Raw genomic sequence first — 18494 nt, forward strand, 5'->3', positions numbered from 1 at the left:
AGGCTTTTCCCTGGCCGTCCTGGCCATTCTTGGGAGCCTTCTTGGGAGCCTTCTTGGGAGCAGGAGCATCGTCCGAGTCATCAGACTCCTCCTCGGAACTGCCCGCAGCCGCAGCCGCAGTGCCGCCTTTGGAATAGCATGCCTCCGACTTGTGGTTCGTCCTGCCACAGTGCTTGCAGCTCTTGACGTCCTTGTCCTTGCTCTTGCCTGCGTGATGACCGTTCTTGTCTCGATTCGGCTTTTGGACGTGCCTGGGAGCTTGACTACTGGTGCTGGTCTCCGCTCGTACCTTGCTCGGCATGCTTTCGACCAACTCGTTCAATGCATCAATCCACGTCATCTCGGTGGTGTCCTTGCACAGCTCCTTCGCCACATCGCGCACGCCTTTGTCTTCCGCTTGCAGCACAATGAAGCGCCTCACCAAATCATCCGTAAGTTCCGCTTTGGGCACATTCAACAGCATGACCTTCTTGAAGTGCCTCGCAGAAATCTTTGGATCCGCCACCGCTTGGATGATTTCCCTGAGTGCGTTATTCTTGCTGTTCTTGACGCCATACACATTCATAATGTACTCCAGCAGAGCTTCCGCAGTCTCGAACTTGACATGGCTACAGTAACGCCTCGCTGCGACACCCAGATGACCAAGCACAAAGTCGACCTTGTCCTTCTCGGGTGCCGTCACTGACTCAAGCTTGCGTCGGATGTCCGTGACAAAACGTTCCAGATCCAACAGCGTCCCATCGAAGGGTGTCACCTGCATGCCATGTCTCCACAGTTCAGTGCTGGTGGTGGGGCTTGCCGTGGTGGTGGAGGCCGCATGGCTTGATACAGCGATCTCAGCGGTTCCCTTGCGCATCGCCTCCTTGACGACCTCCTGCATTGAGGAAACCATCGCTTGAGTCATCATTCGCATCATCTCTTGCGCGCTCATTGGTTCAGCTGGTGCGCTTGTTGCGCTCGACGTGCCCGCAGTGGGCGCCGTCGTATCGACGCCCTGCTCGTTATTGGGCATTGCTTGATTCTGATTCAATTTCCTGGTTCCTACTCTAGTCGTCACCTTAGACATCAATTACTCGACCCTCGAGACTCGTCGCAGTGTTGTGATCAGAGATCCTTCCACGAAGATACGAGTAATGGGTTGATGATGAGAGTGATGATAGGGAAACAAGAGACTTCACTTATACAAAGCGACGAGTGAACACACTCCAAATACAGATACACATCAATCCATAACACGTTCCATGGCGAGATCCGATCGACAGCGCAATGTTTGTTGAGTGGATGGTTTTTGCTGGCGAACCTGTGATGACGCTCGCCGTTAAGAGTCTGAAAATCTCCATCCAAAACAAACAGCAAATCGACCATCTCGCTCTCTCTCTCTCTCGCTCTCGCTCTCTTCCTCCGCACCGCACCGCACCGCCGCCACGGCCGGCCACTCTGACACTGTGCTCTCCATTTCGCTGCTTTTGTCTACGCAGCTGTGCGCAAGACGAAACGAGGAGGGACAAATACAACCCAAACCCAACGAAATGCTCCGCCAAAAACCAAACTCCGCGCGACCCCCCCCCCCAACTGACCAGCTGATCCCAAGTGGGATGGCAGAGGGAGCGGGGAGGGGGAGGTCAAGCCCGGCAGCAAACTCAGAAGAGCGCGCGCTTGGTGGTGGCCGTCGCTTGGCTGTGGACTTACCCGCGCTGGTGCGGCGTCATGAGGCAGAGGTGCGCATCCGCAGCCAGCGCCAGCAGAGCGACAAGCAGCAAGCCGCCATACGCCAAAGCCGTCATGTGGTTTTGCATTGCACGGAGATTTCAGAAGAAAGAGAAAAAGAAAAAGAGGAATGGTTTCTCATCAAAAGCGACAATTGACAATGACTCTCAATCTCTGAATTTCTGAATTTCAGTGCAGATTCGAGGAAGGATTTCAATCTCAGATTCACATTCACCGGCCAGCAAGAAGTTCATCCTCATGTTTCTTGTTCACCATAACTGCAAATCTCAATCGGGCCTCAACAGCGAACACATTCACGCACAAATCCAAAGTTGCTCAGTCTCAGTCTCAGTCTTTTTTCATTTCATTGTATTTCTGTTACCGCGTCCAGTCCAGGCAATCCACATCACCAACCACCAACCACCATGAAGAAGACCGAGTCGCGCAATGATCTGGAGCGCAATGTGGTTGCCAACCTGCCGTTTGTCGACTACACGATCGACCACAGCAAATTGCTGGAGGGTGCCCAGTGAGTAGCATGCAGATAGCGTTGTGTGTGTGGTGTGGTGTGGTGGTGATCCATCACGCAGTTTAAGTCTCTTTCTCTCTCTCTCTCTCTCCCGCCTCACTCTTCCGCTGCTCCATCTCGTCATTCATTGCCGCAGTTGCTCTTGTGTTCTTGTTGCTCCTTTTAGGGGTGTGTGTGTTGGCTTGCGATTCCGGCGGGAGTTCGTTGGCGAACGTTTCGGAGTTTCGGATGCATGCGGGTTTTTTCTTCTTTTTTTTTCCGGTGACGTGCTTTCTTTCAATGTTGAAACTGCGTTGTGCGCATTTGAATGCGAGACGGTGCGCTTTCTGTCTTTTGGGAACAGTGAGAGAGAGAGAGAGAGAGCGAGTCGAGTCGGAGAGAGAGGGAAGTGCGTTGACGTGTTCGAAACCCCACACTGCGATTCACGTTTCTGCTGCTTTCAAAGCGTTACCCCTCCAATTTAAATGAATGCGGTGGTGGTGTGTTTGAGAGCGCGGGCCTGCGTTTTTGTCCTATCAAGAGGGTGAAACCGTGGATTGGGTTTGGGTGTGTGGGGTGGGAGTCGTTGGGGTTGCGAAAGTAGTGAACGAAGGCGATGTGGCGCCACTGTGGCGTTTTCGACAATCATGGTCCTCTGCTGCTTGCGGATGTGGCAGAATTTTGGTCGATGGTTGGAAGTCTTGAACTGAGAGTCGATGAGGGGTTGCATTGGAACAAGGAGGAGGAACGATTGATACGAGAGAGAGAGAGTGAGAGCGATAGGGGAGAGGGGAAGAGGATGATAACGCGATGGTGATAGGGACCGTGACCTTGCTCAACACACTGAAGCACACACTGAGGGGAAAGTCAAAGTCGTGGCACCGAAACACCAAATCCCCCAATTGAATGTGCAATGCAATGCAATGCAAGTCATGGATGATGAAATTGAAGGACAAGAACGCACTTTGAATCGTGAGATGGCTGAACGCTGAACAATACTCAACACTCAACACTCAACACTCAACAGCAACTCTATGATGACGATGCGAAACACATGCCCACCTTCCAAACACGCTGACTCTGGTGCTGTAACAACTCGCTTTTGTTTGTGATTGGGGGTGCTGCAGGTTTATCATCTCGCAAATCAAGCCATACTGGCCCAAGGAGCAGACCAAGTTCAAGCAGTTCCACGGCGGAATGACCAACAAACGTTAGTGCATTACATTGCATGGAGATCCGATGTGCTTTGGATCAACACTCACGCCGCCTGATCATCCCTCTGGTGATGGGGATTTTGCTCGTCCTTGTTTTGTGATTTTTCACACGAACAGTCATGCTCTGCTATCTGGATGGCACTGAGGAGAAGGCCCTCGTTCGCGTGTATGGACACAAGACCGAGTACCTGATCGATCGCGAGCAAGAGATGGTGGTACGCAATCAAAGCAACGCAATCACCAAGCTGTTACGCTCGCTCGTTGACAATCAAACCCTCCCCTCATCATGCCATCCACGTGGTGTGCTGCATGTGGCACGTTGTACAGTTCTCTAAAGAACACACTCAAAGAAAGCACAGTTGGGAGCCGTCTCGCAAAACCCCGTGTTTCATTGTCCATCATTAACTAAGCCAAACCCCGTTTGTACTCTATCTCGAAACAGAACATTTGCTCGCTCAAGAAGAACAACATCGGGCCGGAGGTGTTTGGCCGCTTCCAGAACGGCTACTGCTACGGCTACTTGCAGGGCGAGCCCTTGGATGTCGAAATGATGCGAGACGCGCACATTTCGCGCCTCACAGCTCGCAAGCTTGCCAGCTGGCATCAAACTCACATTCCCGGCGACACGACGCCGATGCTCTTCAACACCTTGGAGAAGTGGATGTCTATCAGTGAGTTTGTGCTGAGTTTTGGCAGTCGGTTTCTCGTTTTTGGCTGAAGTGCTGCAGCTCATCACCTTTGCTTGTCGGCGTGTGCGATTGACCGTACCTAGTTCCCGAATCATTCGAGGACAACCCAACGAAGGACAAAAAGTACAAGGAAAAATTCAGCCTCCCCCAAATCCGACAAGAGTTGCAGCAGCTCCGAACGGTGTTGGAGGGTCTGAACTCGCCCATTGTTTTCTCGCACAACGATTTGCTGTGCAAGAATGTGCTCTTCCACGCCGAGTCTGGTAAGTGACGGCAATGTTGTGACCCAACTACCTTTTTTTATCTTTTTTTTTTCTTTTCTTTTTAACCTTCACCTTTCTTGTTTGCTTTTGTTCTAACACTTCCCCTCCCCGCCTCATTCGAATGCAGACGCGGTTCACTTCATTGACTACGAGTACGCAAACTACAGCTACCGTGGCTTTGACATTGGCAACCACTTTTGCGAGTTTGCGGGCATGGACGACCCTGTAGACTATGGCCGCTATCCAGGCCGGGCCTTCCAGATGGTTTGGCTGCGACAGTACATTGCTGGCGCGCAAGGCATCACCGACGCTGAGGTCACCGAGCAGCAGGTCGAGGCCATGTACCGCGAGGTCAACAAGTTTGCTTTGGTAACGCACGAGCAACAATTGTTTGGTTGTTTTGTACTTGCGCAATAGCAGAAAGAGGGCTTGAAGTCCAGCTGGGAATCAGAGGAAAGAGGGGAGAGGTTTCTGGAAAGCGACGACTAATCGTTCATTGTTTGCAAACAGGCCGCCCACTTTTACTGGGGCTCGTGGGCACTGGTGCAAGCTCGCTTCTCCGACATTGATTTCGACTACCTCGACTATGCCCTGCTCCGCTTTGCCGAGTACTTCCGTCGCAAGGACGAGTTCCTCGCGCTTTGAGACACAAAACTCCTCATCGCCATTGTGTCTCGCCGCAGATGTTATTTGTTACTGCCTTGTCCCTTCCTTTTTCTTTTCTTCTTCTTCTTCTTTTTCTTTGTTTTTTTATCTTGTACTATATTGTTGTCTGAGAGTCGCAATGTAGTTTGAATTCTATCGTTCCAGTCTTTTATATTCTCACCCGGGATTCAACTTAGCCCACACGAGCCAAGTTCAGTCCAATCCAGTCATGAGCAATTCGATCCTGGCCGAGCTGAGCGCCATCCGAGCACAGCTGCAGACCGTTGAGGCTGCGTTGATCAACTCGCCTGGCGACACTGAGCTCGCGCAGCTCCGTGACAACATGCTCGAGCTGATTCGCATCCAGAGCGAGCTGGTCGCGACGAACGACGTTGCTGCGGTCGCATCGTCCGGACGCAAGTGGCGGCTCGGCGATCTGTGCCTGGGCGTCTGGTCGGACGGCAGCTACCGCGACGCCCGCATTGACGGAATCGCCGACGACCGCGTAACGTGCACAATCGCGTTCGACCAGGGCGGGACCAAGATGGACGTCTCGGTCAACTCGCTGCGCCCGCGAGCTGCATCTGCATCTGCATCTGTATCGACTCATGCTTCTGGCGGTGCTTCAGCATCCTCAGCGCCCGAGTTGGCGGGCACTGGCGGTGGCCGGAAGCGAACACACGACGAGTCCAATGGAAAGGTCTCCGCAGCCGCTCGCGAAGCATTCGCCGACAGCGACAACAGCGATGCTGAACCACAGACAGCTCGAGGAGGAGCAGGAGCACAGCCGTATTCCACGGGTGGCGGCGCTGGCCAGCGGGCTGGAGCTGGAGCTGCTGCTGCCGCCGATCACCTCGCCAAGAAGCCTCGCCAGTCGCGCGAACAGTTCCAAGCCAAGCAGGCAAAGCAAAAAGAGCGGTTGCAAAAGCACGAGGCAGCCAACGAGGCCAAGCAGAAGGAAGTCAACGACTGGCGATCGTTCGCCTCCAAGAGCAAATCGGGCATCAAGACATCAATCTTTGCCGCGCCCAAGGATGTTGCCGGCAAGGTCGGCGTGGGCACGTGCGGCATTGGTGGCAAACCCCCAAGCGATTACTCTGCTGCCGCCAAGAGCAATACAAACTGGCGAGCTGCTCTCAAGCCCGAAGGCGCCGCATCCGCCCCTCAAGATGACTAGAAAACCCTTGACATTCTCGGAAAACATTTCGCTGGTCTCGCTCTGGCTTGCTTGACCCGACTGGGCCGGTGTTATTGCTTGTCTTTTTTATGTTTGAGCAACTTTTGGACCAGGCAGCAGGGGAAGAAATTCCAGAACTTATGTTTTACAAAAACACGCACAACACGTAAGCACATAAAATAAAACAACGAAAAACACCAGCACCTACAGACATCACTTCCAATCAATACACCCAAGGCCGGCATTTCATGGCTCTTTGCGCGCAGTTTGACGAAGGGGATGGGGGTCGGGACGACAACAAGAAAAACAAAACCTGAACAGGTTCGTTAGTCCGCCTTGAGGCTTCGGAAAATGTACCGCACAAATTGTAGCGACACAAAGAACCCGACGGAACCCAGCATCAGGAAGAAAATAAGGCATGTCATCAACGTGTAGCCAAAGAACTTGGCCGTTTGAAGGGCGCCCGACATGTTGGAGCGGTGAAAGTAGTAAAAGACGCTGTAGACCAACACAAACAGGCCGGTGGAGCCAGCGTTGAGGATGGAGCGCCACCACCATTGGTAGTCCTCGCCAGCAAGCGAGTAGTAGGTCAGAGCAATTGACACACAGGCAGTGACCAGCAGGAGAATCACAAACACGATCGCAAGAATGCCAAATAGCGTGTATGGCTGTCGACCCCAGAGCGTGTCGAAAATGTAGTACAGCTCAATGGAAATGGCACTGAATGGCAAAAAGCCACCTGCAATCATCAGTGCCGGGGTCGACCGGAAGCTGCGGCAGCAATAATGGGGTCAGAAAATGGTGAGTAACTGTGACAAAAGGTACAGAGTCAACAAACGCCGTCGTGTTCGCTCACAAGGATGCTGGTGGAATTTCACGAGGAATGTTCTTGGTTCGCACGGGTGCGTCAAAGCTGGCGGCAGAGTTCTTGCCAACAATGCCACCAACCACCGTCAATGGGAAGCCCACAAACAGCCACAGGCACATCACGATGAGAATTTTCGACACGGGCAGAGCTTGAGTCGACTCGTACGCCCATGCAATCGAGTTGATGATGCTCCAGACCAGGAAGAATGGAACTGATGGATGAAAGGTTCAAGCACGAGGGGTCAGCACGAGTCCAAAAACAAAAAAACAATGTGCAGGTGTGCGGAAAGCGGCGCGCAAGATTCCGACTGCATACACTGACCTGAAAACAAGCAAGCAGTCAGCATGATGTTCCAAACCCAGTTCTGGCCGCCAATCTTCTTGAAGAAGGATCCCGAGATGTAGCCAGAGATACCCGAGGTCAGCGCGTAGATGGCGATGACGGCCGAGTTCATGGAACCGTGCTGGTGCACGTTAAACATGCCGAAGAGAGCCATTGCGAGCAGCAGGCCACAAACGACAAGAAACTGCGTTCCGACGCCTGCAAAAGGGTTGGACAAGGCGTGAGATGAACAAATCCAGCGGACAGGAAATCGGTTCCCTCGGTTTTTTTTTCTCTCTCTCTCTCTCTCTGCCTTCAAATCTTGACTCACCAAGAACGGCGCAGAACAAGGTGCGGTGCTCGGGAAATCGGAAGACGTCGCCGTGAATCACCTTCCAGCCAGAGTCTTCGTAAACTTGCTCGTCCAAATCATCCATTTGACGGGTGTAGCGAGCGAAATCGGCACGCAAGACTCGCAGCATGATGATGGCCACCACGCCGGTCAGCAAGACCACCAAGGACACAGAGTTGATGATGGAGAGCCAGTGGACTTCAAGCTCGGTCGGGAAGAAGCTGTCGCTCGCAAAGTGCGTCATGCGCTTGTCGGCTGGCAGTCTGCGATAATGCAAGAACGTGCAAGAAAAAAACAATGAGCGCGTGCACTCTTCCGCATTGCCAGTTCGACTGGAGTGGCCTTTTTGAAAAGTACTCACGTGGTCGGAATCCAAGCAACAGAGTACGTAAACTCGATGCTCTTGTCGGGCATCAAATCAAAGATTTCCACGGGATTTTCAGAGTCCATTGTGACGTTGGCATACACAATGCGCTGCGTTTTGTCGGAATTGTTTTGCCCGGTGCCAGGGAGAGAACAGGGCGAAAATCAAAATGAGCGAAACGAGCCGACATCAAAACTGACATGCAACGGCTCAGAACTGGCTACATACATCGCCGTTGTACTCAAAATAGAAATGGTAGTGGCGCCAGAGGAACATTCGATGTGTATGAGGGAAGGTCACCTCTTCCAGCCGTCCAATCGAGCCCCAAACCGGAAGATCGTCTGCGTGCATCATGAAAAAGTCAGCATTTTCCATCCCCCTTCATTGTCTCCCACCAGGCATTTCCTCCCTTACCGATGGAAAACTCGAAAAAGTACAGCTCCTCAATGGCCTCGCGCAAATCCTGGACGTCGCGCTTGGAGAGCATGACCGTGTCGCACAGCACAGCGTTGTCGACATTGACTGCATTTTTGTTTTTGTTTTGTTGGTTGTTGGTTGTTTTTCATCCAACGAAAACAAACAAACAAAATACAGCTCAGAGTGAGATTGAGTTGTTGTTTCTCGTCGTAGGATTCGGGGGTTTTTGGGGTGGCATCTCGACTTCTGAGAACATGTGCTGCGCCCTTGGCAACCAAACATACCACCAAACTTGATGTCAAACGGCGTGTTGGCCTGCTTCCAGCCAGTAAGCGCCTCGCCCAGCGAGATCTTCTTGTAGACGATCGGCTTTGGCTGGCAGAATGGCAGCGAGTAGAAGTCGTACGTCTCGGACGGGTTGTAGTAGGGGCCGACCTGTTTGTTGTCCCAAAAACAAAAAACGACGTTGAGCGAGGTGCAGATTTCAATGAGTTCTGCGCCGATTCAACGCATGGATGTGGGAGGGGGGAAGCCTGATGAGGGGATTGCGATGATGCATCTATGATGCAGAAATGGGGTTTCTTTGCTCGAGGCAGCAGCGAGGACACGACACTACGAGTAGCACAGCAAAGCATTGCTTGATCATTGACGTGGAGCTGCTGCTCAATCTCTGCCCCCCCCCTCCCGCCGTGCGCCCTTCGCCTCTATAAACACCAACGCACTCCTTACGAACTTGCACTTTCTAGATTGGATGCAAGTATGCGCTGAGCGAGCACTCAATGCAACGCACTGAGAAAGCCACATCGCTGTGCACGCCCTGCCACAACGCCCCGGTTCGCCCCCTCCGCCACCCCCGAGCCTCACACCGCCTCGCCACACCAAACTCAAAACAGAGGGACTCGCTCATCAACCAAATGCACCCATCGACGCTTCCGAACGGCTGTGTGGCTGCTGCGACGCCGAGCGAAAAAGAAAAACCGGTCATCGTCTTTGCTTTGCGCGTGGCATTCTGTGATCACGCTTGCGCTGAGTTGGCCGAGTGGGGGCTGAGCAGGGAGCTGAGCTGAGCTGAGGTGAGCTTGCCTTGTTGACAAAGACAGGGACGCTGGCAGCGTGCGCGTACGCAGAGCCCTTGCTCGCCTCGACGCCCGGCGCAACGCAGCCCGCAAACAGCACTGCAGCGAGCAGCACAAGCCGACAGCTCAAGTGCATTCGGAAACAAGGAAAAAGAAAAAAAGTGAATGGATCAACATTTAAAAAAGAGTTGAAGCTTATCAGCGAGAATATAGCTGAGCTGAGATGATTGAAAAGGTTTTCATTTTCTGAGCAAACAAAAAAAAACAAGGAGGGAACTCGACAAAAACAAACTGAAAGCACATTCAATACATGCAGAAACGAGAAACGACAAGGACTAACCGAAGACAACAAAACAGGAAAGGGGGGAAGGAGAGGGAGAGACGAGAGCAAGTCTCAGTTGAAAAGCAAAGACAAACAGCTGCAGGGGCGGTGTTTGATCCAGCCGTCCAACACAGAGCACAAAAAGATAACGGGTGTCGGTGGGAGACGCCCAAAGGAAGAGTGAGACAACAAAGTGAAAGAGAGCGAGTGCAGAAACAAGCACGAAAAGCCGAAGGAACAGCCGAAGGAACAGCCGAAAAAACACAATGCTGCAGTTCATGACAGCAAGAAAGCAAAAGCACCCAAAGGAGTGTCGGAGAACGGAAAGTGCGTGGCAGAGAAAGAAAAAAACGCAAAGACAAAAAAAATCCGAAATAGAACAAACCGAGACAAGAGAGAAAAAAAAACGAAAAATGACAAGTAAATAAAAAACGGGAAAAAAAAAAAACAGCACCAAAAAACGAGGCAAGTGCGGTCGCACACGACTACACGGCGTCAATGATGGCAAAGGCGCTGGTCGACGGCGTGGAGGAGGTCGAGGAGGAGGAGGCCTGCGGAGACTTGCCATTCCCGCCGAGCACAGACTCGATGCCAGCACGCACCCGTGTCGGGGACTGCAGGATCTTTGAGTTGGCGAGCTGGGCGTGGGTTTGCGGCTGCATGAGCATGGCAGGCGGCTGGGACGCCCCGTACGGCACCAGACCGTACTGGGCCAGTTGCTGGCGTTGCATCATGTTCTCGTGCTCGAGTTCTTGGATGCGAAGCCGCAAGAGCTCGCAGGTGCCTTCGAGCTCAATGTTGGTATCGGCGAGCGTGCGGAGCTCTTCCTTCTTGCGCTCCCGGAAGCGAGCGCTTGCCAGGGCGGTCTTGGTGGTCGCGTGAGGGCGACGACGCATGCGGCCGGGCGTGCGGGAAACGACCTGTTGCTGGCCGCCGTTCTCGTCGTCGTTCGAGTGTTCGTGCAACCCGCCTGGGAAGCCGTAGCCCTCGTTGCCGCTGTCGTCGTCGCCGCTGGCCGAGGCCATGTTGTGCAACCGTTCGTCGCTGGGGTGCGTGCCAAGGTAGCCACGGTCGGCGTCGTCGTGCCCGTCGGCGCCGGTGCTCATACCCGTAATGGACGACGTTGACAGCTTTCGGCGCGAGCCGAGCGAGTGGCGCCGGACGGCAGGCGCTGGCGTCGGCTGGAATGATTGGTCGACATTTTCGAGCATGGCCACGGATGAGGAGCGCTTGGCGCGCACGGCCGGCAGCTGGAACTGGCTGGACACGTGGCCCGGCGACAGCGACGACGACGCGTACGACGCGGATGACGCGTAGGATGCAGAATGCGACTTTTGCTGCTGGGCAGCCTGCTGCGCCTGCATGTGTGCCTGCAGCTGGATTTGGATTTGGGCTTGAGCCAAGGCATGGCGGTCGGTCTGCTGCTGGTGCAACTGTAGCAGCTGCTGGCTGAGCTGGTCCTGCTGCTGCAGATTCGCACGGCTGCTGATGTTGGTGGGATTGTGCGTCTCGAGGTCGCGGAAGAGTGCTTGCTGCTCCCCGGCCTCGACGAACGAGGAGAGCATCTCGGTGACACTCAGATCGGTGTCGTCAAAGCCCTGGCCGAGTCGGCCCACCTGGAATGGTTGCTTTTGCTGCGAGGAGGAGGAGGAGGAGGAGGGCTGTTGTTGCCACTGCGAGCTTGCTTGCATTCGAGCCACCGCCAGCATGGCTCCGTTTGAATTCGGCTCGTCCGTCAGGTCGGCTATTGGGTCGGTGGCCGAGATGGACAGGCTGTTGAGCCAGCCGGCAAAGTTCGAGTTGACGCCGGGCGACAGGGACATTTGGAGCTGGGCAAGAACGTACTGCTGGCGCAGCTGCAGGAGGTGCTCAAACTCGGCTGGGTAGTAGCGCTGGAACTGGTCCAGCGGCATCATCTGCTGGGCAGCAGCAACGCCGTCGACAAACGCCTTGGCACTGGCTTGGACTGCATTTCCGCCGCGGGTGCCGCCGTCCGCAAGGGTGAGTGCCTGAGCATGGTGCGCGTCCGACAAAAGAGTCGCCGCGTCGGTCCCGCCTGCTGCTGCTGCTGCTGCTGCTGCAGTCCTTGATGATCCCGCGGCGTTGTCCGACCCCGATAACGCTGCAGCGGTATCCATGGCATTTGCAGTCGCAGCGCCGGCAGACGGGACGCCGAGGGTCGCGGCGGACGAAGATAAACGCCCCCAGCGACTGCCCAAACCGGTCCGCTTTTGCTGTTGCTGCGGCTGCTGTTGTTGTTGTTGCTGCTCTTGTTGCTGCTCTTCCTGTAGTAGCTGCAGTTGCAGCTGATGTAGTTGTTGCTGTTGCTGCAGATGCTGCAGTTGCTGCTGTAGCATGGAGCTGTATTGCTGCTGCTGCTGCTGCTGATGATGAGCGGCGGAAGAAGCAGAGTCGGAAAAAGGTTGCTGGGAGAAAAGGTCTGGATTTGTCGGCAATGGGTCGAGCTGCATTGCGAGCTCGAACGCGGATACAGGCGCAGTGTACGACGCAGCAGCTGCAGCAGCAGCAGCGTTGGACGGAGCATTCGCAGCGGATGCAGCAGAGGAGGACGAGGCAGACGACGACGAGGCGAGGTGGGGGGGAATTGGAGGCGGATTTTGTTGCTGACCGATGACATTCGCATCAGATCTAATCATCATGCTAATGTTACCAAGGCCCTGCTGCTGCTGGAACGCCATTGCGCTTTGGTTGTTGCTGGTGCTGCTGGTGCTGGTGCTGTTGTTGGTGTACGCAATGCTGTTGTTGATGCTGCTGCTGTTGCTGCTGTTGCTGGGGTGGTGCTGAGACAACGAGACGGCTGTTGTTGGGCTGCTCATGGACATGTTTCGGTCGGCGTTGCTGCTCGAGTTTGCGCTGCTCGCCGTGCTTGTCGCGCTGCTGCTGTGGCTCATGCTGGTGGCTGGCGTTGCGCTTGTTGCTGTTGTCGATGTGCTTGCGCTCGAGCTCGAGCTGGACAGGCTGCTCAGGCTGCTGCTGCTGCCTTGCACGCCAACATTGTTTTTGGCCGCTTTTCCATATTGGGGGAGTGGACGGCCGCCATTGCTGCTGCTCATGCTGCTGCTGCTGCCACCGAGACCCGCGCCGCTGCTGCGTGCGGCGGTGCGGCGGCTGCAGCGGCTTCCACATCGAAGCGTGCGGCGGTGCGGCGGCTGCAGCGGCTTCCACATCGACGCTTCCGAGTCCCATCTTCATCTTCTTCCCCCTTTAAAAAAAAAAAAAAAAAAAAAAAAAAAAAAAAAGTTGTTGGTCAAAAAAAATGAACAAAAAGAAAAGAAAGTGTGTTAATTGTTAGCAGAAAAATAAAAAAGAAAAAAGAAAAAAAATAACACTAACAAAATATAACAAAATAAAAAAAAATCAAAAGGAGAACTGATTTTTTAGTTTTTTGTTGTTTTATTTGTTTTCACAAACAACAAACGCTATGAAAAATGGTGCGCGTTTGGTGCGACAATAAAAAGCGAGATGTTGGCAAGGAGATGAAGCTGAAATCAAGCGAGAGAGAAAAGGGAGAAAAGGGAGAAAAGGGAGAAAAAGCAGAGGGAAAACAAGTGGAATTTTTTGTTGTTATTTTGTTGTTGGTGACGAGATTTTCTTTTCTTTTTTTCACAACAAGGTGTGAGTCACCCACAAAGAAGGACTTTTGCTCGCAATGCCATCAAAAGGCCAACGAAAGGGTGATGCGACCGTGTGAGTGGCAAGGCACGATTGCCAAAACAACACAAGGAAATGAGTCAAAAATCAAAAGGGCCAAAGGAATGAACAACAAGGTGAGGGGCGCGAGCACAATAAAGTATCAGTCATGAAACAAAAAAAAAAGTGAAAAAAAACAAGTGAAAAAAAAAAAAGGATCTCGATCTGCGTCAGACCCCCTTTTCCCCTTGGAATCAATCACGCGTCACGCGTCGGATGGAACCAATTGGGAGAGCGATGGAGGAGATTGGAGGGGGTTGGAGATCTGGGCTGTTCGGTAAGCAGCAGCGAGAATTGAAACGGGGACACGTCTTAAAACAAAAACGCGTGATAGATCTACCTCGCTCAGCATTTGTCGTTCGTGGAAAGAGCATCACGGAGAGCACAATCCCGACCTCTCACTCCAATCGAACGGAAGGAAGTCGACATGATCCTGCTCGCTTTGCCATCGGAACGGCAAAAGCGTTCGCGCATCATCGCGACGAGAAAATCGTTGTTGTTTTGGTTCTTGTTCTTGTTCTTGTTTTGTTTTGTTCTGGTTGTTTTGCTTTGTTCAGCTCTCAGCCTCCCACGGAAACAAACTCGCTCAAAGACCTACAGTACTCTGCTCAACTTGATACGCGATTGTTCACGCAAAAGCTGTTGTTTTATTTCACCAGCTCGACAGTACACTGCACGCCTTGCAGCTCTTCAAAACACAATGTCAACAGAGACGGGAGAGTTGATCTTGGCAACAGCCGAGCAGAGAGGTGGGTTTTGACCGTCGGTGCCAATCTGCCAGTTGGCCGAGGTGAGCTGGCCGGAAACGTAGAGGGCGAGGTTGCGGAAGTTGAGCACATTGTTGGGGGCGGCGGGGAAGTGGGTGCACTTGCTCAGCTCGTAAACTTCGAGCGTGTTGTAGATCCAAGGCTGGGTGGTCAGCAGCGACTTGGTCACGGTGATGTCCGTCTTCTGGTTGAGGGTCTGGTCGAGCGAGTTGATGTACCAGGACTCGGGGCCGGTGCGGGTCATGTTGCCAAAGATGGTGTCGTTCGCGTTGATGCGGATCAGCGGGCTCCACACCGTGCCAGTGCCCAGCGTGACGTACCACGACGACAGAGTCCAGTAGTTGCCACCGCCGGCAGACGACGGGCCGTACTGGGCGACGGGCTGGATAATGTCAAAGCCCTCGGACGGGCGGGTTTGCGGCGGGACCCAGTCAATGTTCTGCAGGCCGGTGAAGAAGAAGATGGTCTGGCCATTGTAATCCTGGGGCGCGGCAGGGATGTTGAAGGTGCCGAGGTAGGCAGTAACGTTACCAGCGTTCTGCTTGGTGTATGCCTGCCAGCCGTTCGCCGTCTCCTCGACATTGCCATCGTCATTGATCAGAACGCGGTTGCCACCAACAGCACCACCAGCAGCAGCAGCTTGCTTGACCTCGCGCATCGAGTTGAATGTCGGGTAGCTGCACTTGTCCTTGCGGATGATGGTGCCATCAGGATGGATGAGCGTCAGGCCCTCGTCGCTGCGGACGACCTCCGATCCAGCGGGGACCTGCAACAATAAACGTGCCCATTAGTTTGTTTTTCAAAACCAGCGCCATGTTCATCGTTCATCGTGTTCAACCAGAGTGAGTGTTGAGTATGCGCTCCAATTGGCTGGAAATTGGTCGCCTCGTCTGCATCCTTCCGCGCTCTTCGCTCGCAGACGATCGCCACTCGCAAATCCACTCTTAAAGGGGTCCGACAAACCTCTCCCCATCCATCAAACAAGGGCGGGGCGGTCTTGAACATTGACCCCTTCCTTCCTTCGGAGAGGTGGACGGCCACTGACTCCCAATCTCAATCACAAGACCCGCTCACTCAACCATTCAGCAATACGCTCAAGCAATTGGGTGACCGAAACGCACGCCGTGGACGCAGGACGAGTGCTGGTAGCCAGCAGGGGTCAGAACGTAGTCGGACGACAGGGGCAGCGCGGTGGCTGCGGCAACGGCAAACAAGGCCAAGAGACCAAGTGCGCGGAGCATTTGGAACAAGGATAAAAAAAGAGAGTAGAGTGAGTTTGTAAACATGCTCACTCAATTTGTACAGTCAGAGACAACTGATGGGGCCGATATGGAATCATGATCGTGGTAGGTACTGTAACGAGCGAAAAAGAGGGGGTCGTAGGAGAAAGAGAGTTTTTTTCAAAAAAAAAATTAAACAAATGCTCAACCAAACAACAACTGTCCCGATTCCGAGTGTTGGGGGGGGTGTGTGGAAGCGACGACGACAAAGAAGAAAAAGAGGCTAAGAAAACAAAAAGACAGAAAAAAAACAGAGCAAACTCGCGCAAAACTCGCAGTTTGTTTTACTGCATAACAGCAGCGTGCGCAAAGAATTGCTGAATCAAGCCGGCAACAGCAGCGCCAAGGAAATCGCCAAGCCAGTAGACCCATTGGTCGGTCCAGGTCCAGCTAACAATGGCTGTCGACGTTCAAAGGCAAGCAAAGGAAGCAATACAAGTTAGAGAATGCAGGAGGTCGAAAACAAACTCGGGCAGACAACACAACCCCTTGTCAATAGAAACATACCGGGGCCAAGAGTACGGGCGGGGTTGAAAGCACCGCCGGAAACAGAGCCGCCGAGCAGGCAGAGGAAACCGAGAGTGAGACCGATGGCCAACGGGGCGAAACCGGCCTTGGTGTTGCCGGTCGTCGTGTAAATGGTCAGGTTCTTGGCACCAGTGCCCTTGGTGTCGTCCTTGTCAGTCACCACCTTGACGTTGTTGCTGTCGACGGTTTCGAAAGCAGTGGCGAAAATGACGTAGACCAGGATGAAGGTCAGGATAAACTCCATCAACAGGGCCTGGATCAGGTTGACGCCGTCTGGCACAGTCACGACGACGTGAGCAGCAGCATTTTCGTAGGGGAAAAGGGCGACAAGAAGCGCGCTAGCGATAATCGAGGCGAGGATCTGAGCAGCCCAGTACAGACCGCCTACCAAGAATGGGTGCAAGCAGACAAAGTCGAGACAAGCAAGGTGTGAGTGACCCAGATCAGATCTAGCAAGGGGGGGGGGGCCTCGAGTTTGTAGCTCGAGGTGGTGCGCAAAAGGCGACGCCACAAATTGTAAAAACAAAAAAAAAACCAAACACCAAACGCTTTGAAGACAAAACGTACTCTTGAATGGCGAGGTCTTTTGAGTAACGAGGGTGGCAAACGTAACGGCGGGATTGAAATGAGCACCAGACACGTCGGCAAAGGCGTAAATGATGGCGACAGCGCAAAATCCAGTGACAATGGCGCCCATCAGGCTGCCAGTTGCAGCGGCGACGGGGCCGCCCGTGCCGTAGTTGAGGCCCGCAGCCATGACTGTGAACAAAAAGATGGTTGTGCAGACCAGCTCACCAAGCACGGCGCGGATTAGCTACAAGCAGAGAGAGGAAAAACAGAACGAAGTGAGCAAGTCACAAATCAGCCTTGATCGCGGCAATGCAACGCTTTGTGGAACGTTACAATTTTGCGGCGCTTGCCCTTCTCGATAGGGTCGTTACGGTCGTAGACCGGCTGCGCTTCGACATCGGCAGCGGCCGCAGAAGCGCGCGAGTGGCTCAGCGGATCCCTCAACTCGACATCGTCGTCGTGGCTGTTGAGCGCTTGGAAGTTTCGCTCTGCGGACATTGGAGAAGAGCCCGTGTGATCTGTCGTTACGTCAAGCAAACATGTCGGGTTTGGAAACAAAGCAAGACCAAGAACAAGAACAAAGTCAGGTTGCTGCAGGTTGTGGGAAAGCATGAAAAGCGACCAAGCGGCAAGAACATGAGCTTGAACCGCGATCTGGGGGGTCGCATTGTCCAACCGGACAGTCAGAGCCGGCTCTGAAGCTGGTGATTGAATACTGTATGCAATCCTCATCCATGACCAGACCCTGGGACCCCATCGCACTTGACAAGGAGAAAGTGATGGAAGGACGTAAAAATGCGGCTTTTCAAAAAAAAAAAAAAAAAAAAGGACACGCCATGCCCAATCCATCACTGCACTGCTGCGAGTGGTTCGACAGGGCAGCATCATGACTTGGTGGAATGCGAGCAGAGAGAGAGAGAGGTGTCTGTGATTGAATGGCACTCGACAGCAGAGGATCGCGTCTGCAATGTTAACCCAAAAAAAAAAAAAAAAAGAACTCAAAAAAAAAAAAACGAGAAAAAACTTGATTGTGTTTCAAGCCAGGGAGAACCGAGTGCGAAGCTGCGGGAATCGGAATCAGACGCTTGGACACTGCTGGCAGTGAGATGGGCAAAGCAGTGGTAGTGGAAGGCAGGCAGGCAGCGACGCCGCGGCAGCAACGGTACTGGCCGAGGTGCAATAAAGCAATGGAGAGAACATTGTTTGAAAAAAAAAAAAAAAAAAAAAAAAGGACAAACGGTCGGACGAAAAGCATGGAACACTCGCGGTTTTGTGGGATGGACGGGGAACGGAACGCCGAGGCGAGGCAAGCAAAACGGAGGAAGCGAGATGCAGTAGAGTATAACATGGAGGGGGAAGGCGGGGGGGGCTTTGTGTGGACAGGCGGTAGAACGAGAGGAAAAAAAGGGTCACAAACCAGAAAGCAAAGGCCGCGATTGCATAAAAAAGAGTAGCGAAGAAGAATCGCTTGAACAAAAAAAAAAACGTACCAACAAATAAAGAATGCTCGCCTTGACACTAAAATGTGTCAATGGAGGTGTCAAATGGAGGAGAATCGAGTGAGGAGTTGATGGAGATGGACGATCGATGGAGATGGAGAAGAAAAACAAGCAAAGTACAGTGGGGAAAAAAAAAAGAGAGACACACTCAGATCTGCCAAAAGCCGGGTCCAGAATCCGTCATTTTGGAAGGGACCCGAGAGGTTTGTGAACGGT

At 53.2% G+C, this 18494-nt stretch overlaps 7 protein-coding genes across 7 annotated transcripts; 2 read left to right on the forward strand and 5 right to left on the reverse strand.

Annotated features, from left to right (window-relative positions):
- Positions 1-289: 289 nt before the first annotated feature.
- On the reverse strand, positions 290-1012 carry CAOG_08640 (hypothetical protein; the record flags this gene model as incomplete). Its single annotated transcript, XM_011271949.1, has 1 exon — positions 290-1012. A coding segment is annotated over one exon (723 nt), but the record flags the coding sequence as incomplete, so codon positions are not given.
- Positions 1013-2052: 1040 nt separating this feature from the next.
- On the forward strand, positions 2053-5193 carry CAOG_02861 (choline/ethanolamine kinase). Its single transcript, XM_004363643.2, has 7 exons — positions 2053-2236; positions 3343-3425; positions 3547-3644; positions 3872-4100; positions 4202-4381; positions 4509-4750; positions 4892-5193. Exons 1-7 carry the CDS (start codon positions 2133-2135, stop codon positions 5024-5026), a joined length of 1071 nt encoding a protein of 356 aa, XP_004363700.1. The 5' UTR covers positions 2053-2132; the 3' UTR covers positions 5027-5193.
- A 7-nt stretch (positions 5194-5200) lies between these two features.
- CAOG_02862 (hypothetical protein) lies at positions 5201-6412 on the forward strand. Its single transcript, XM_004363644.2, has one exon. The coding sequence runs from the start codon at positions 5256-5258 to the stop codon at positions 6201-6203; it is 948 nt and encodes a 315-aa protein (XP_004363701.1). The 5' UTR covers positions 5201-5255; the 3' UTR covers positions 6204-6412.
- Positions 6327-9763, reverse strand: CAOG_02863 (transmembrane 9 superfamily member 1). The gene is made up of 9 exons (XM_004363645.2): positions 9609-9763; positions 8810-8960; positions 8523-8630; positions 8337-8449; positions 8106-8218; positions 7724-8007; positions 7393-7611; positions 7060-7282; positions 6327-6974 (listed from the first exon to the last, which is right to left on the reverse strand). Exons 1-9 carry the CDS (start codon positions 9735-9737, stop codon positions 6530-6532), a joined length of 1785 nt encoding a protein of 594 aa, XP_004363702.2. The 5' UTR covers positions 9738-9763; the 3' UTR covers positions 6327-6529.
- A 645-nt stretch (positions 9764-10408) lies between these two features.
- Positions 10409-13111, reverse strand: CAOG_02864 (hypothetical protein; the record flags this gene model as incomplete). The annotated part of the gene is made up of 1 exon (XM_004363646.2): positions 10409-13111. The coding sequence occupies one exon, from the start codon at positions 13109-13111 to the stop codon at positions 10409-10411; it is 2703 nt and encodes a 900-aa protein (XP_004363703.2).
- A 1143-nt stretch (positions 13112-14254) lies between these two features.
- CAOG_02865 (hypothetical protein) lies at positions 14255-15755 on the reverse strand. The gene is made up of 2 exons (XM_004363647.2): positions 15523-15755; positions 14255-15167 (listed from the first exon to the last, which is right to left on the reverse strand). Exons 1-2 carry the CDS (start codon positions 15685-15687, stop codon positions 14325-14327), a joined length of 1008 nt encoding a protein of 335 aa, XP_004363704.2. The 5' UTR covers positions 15688-15755; the 3' UTR covers positions 14255-14324.
- Positions 15756-15778: 23 nt separating this feature from the next.
- On the reverse strand, positions 15779-18238 carry CAOG_02866 (hypothetical protein). The gene is made up of 5 exons (XM_004363648.2): positions 18197-18238; positions 17113-17297; positions 16777-17023; positions 16189-16593; positions 15779-16081 (listed from the first exon to the last, which is right to left on the reverse strand). The coding sequence occupies exons 1-5, from the start codon at positions 18219-18221 to the stop codon at positions 15966-15968; spliced, it is 978 nt and encodes a 325-aa protein (XP_004363705.2). The 5' UTR covers positions 18222-18238; the 3' UTR covers positions 15779-15965.
- Positions 18239-18494: the final 256 nt, after the last annotated feature.

Source organism: Capsaspora owczarzaki (assembly GCF_000151315.2).
Source record: "Capsaspora owczarzaki ATCC 30864 unplaced genomic scaffold supercont2.4, whole genome shotgun sequence".
Taxonomy (NCBI): Eukaryota; class Filasterea; order Ministeriida; family Capsasporidae; genus Capsaspora; species Capsaspora owczarzaki.

Bases quoted from the DNA above. Each gene is read 5' to 3' on its own strand.
- CAOG_02861 (XM_004363643.2), top strand. From the start codon at position 2,133: ATGAAGAAGACCGAGTCGCGCAATGATCTGGAGCGCAATGTGGTTGCC. The intron at 3,426-3,546 runs GTTAGTGCATTA...TCACACGAACAG, and splicing joins CGGCGGAATGACCAACAAAC to TCATGCTCTGCTATCTGGAT. The intron at 4,101-4,201 runs GTGAGTTTGTGC...GACCGTACCTAG, and splicing joins GGAGAAGTGGATGTCTATCA to TTCCCGAATCATTCGAGGAC.
- CAOG_02862 (XM_004363644.2), top strand. From the start codon at position 5,256: ATGAGCAATTCGATCCTGGCCGAGCTGAGCGCCATCCGAGCACAGCTG.
- CAOG_02863 (XM_004363645.2), bottom strand. From the start codon at position 9,737: ATGCACTTGAGCTGTCGGCTTGTGCTGCTCGCTGCAGTGCTGTTTGCG. The intron at 8,219-8,336 runs GTATGTAGCCAG...GACAAAACGCAG, and splicing joins ATTTTGAGTACAACGGCGAT to CGCATTGTGTATGCCAACGT. The intron at 7,283-7,392 runs GTCAGTGTATGC...TTCATCCATCAG, and splicing joins GACTGCTTGCTTGTTTTCAG to TTCCATTCTTCCTGGTCTGG.
- CAOG_02865 (XM_004363647.2), bottom strand. From the start codon at position 15,687: ATGTTTACAAACTCACTCTACTCTCTTTTTTTATCCTTGTTCCAAATG. The intron at 15,168-15,522 runs GTGCGTTTCGGT...TTATTGTTGCAG, and splicing joins ACTCGTCCTGCGTCCACGGC to GTCCCCGCTGGATCGGAGGT.
- CAOG_02866 (XM_004363648.2), bottom strand. From the start codon at position 18,221: ATGCAATCGCGGCCTTTGCTTTCTG. The intron at 17,024-17,112 runs GTAACGTTCCAC...CTCTGCTTGTAG, and splicing joins AGGGCAAGCGCCGCAAAATT to CTAATCCGCGCCGTGCTTGG. The intron at 16,594-16,776 runs GTACGTTTTGTC...CATTCTTGGTAG, and splicing joins AAAGACCTCGCCATTCAAGA to GCGGTCTGTACTGGGCTGCT.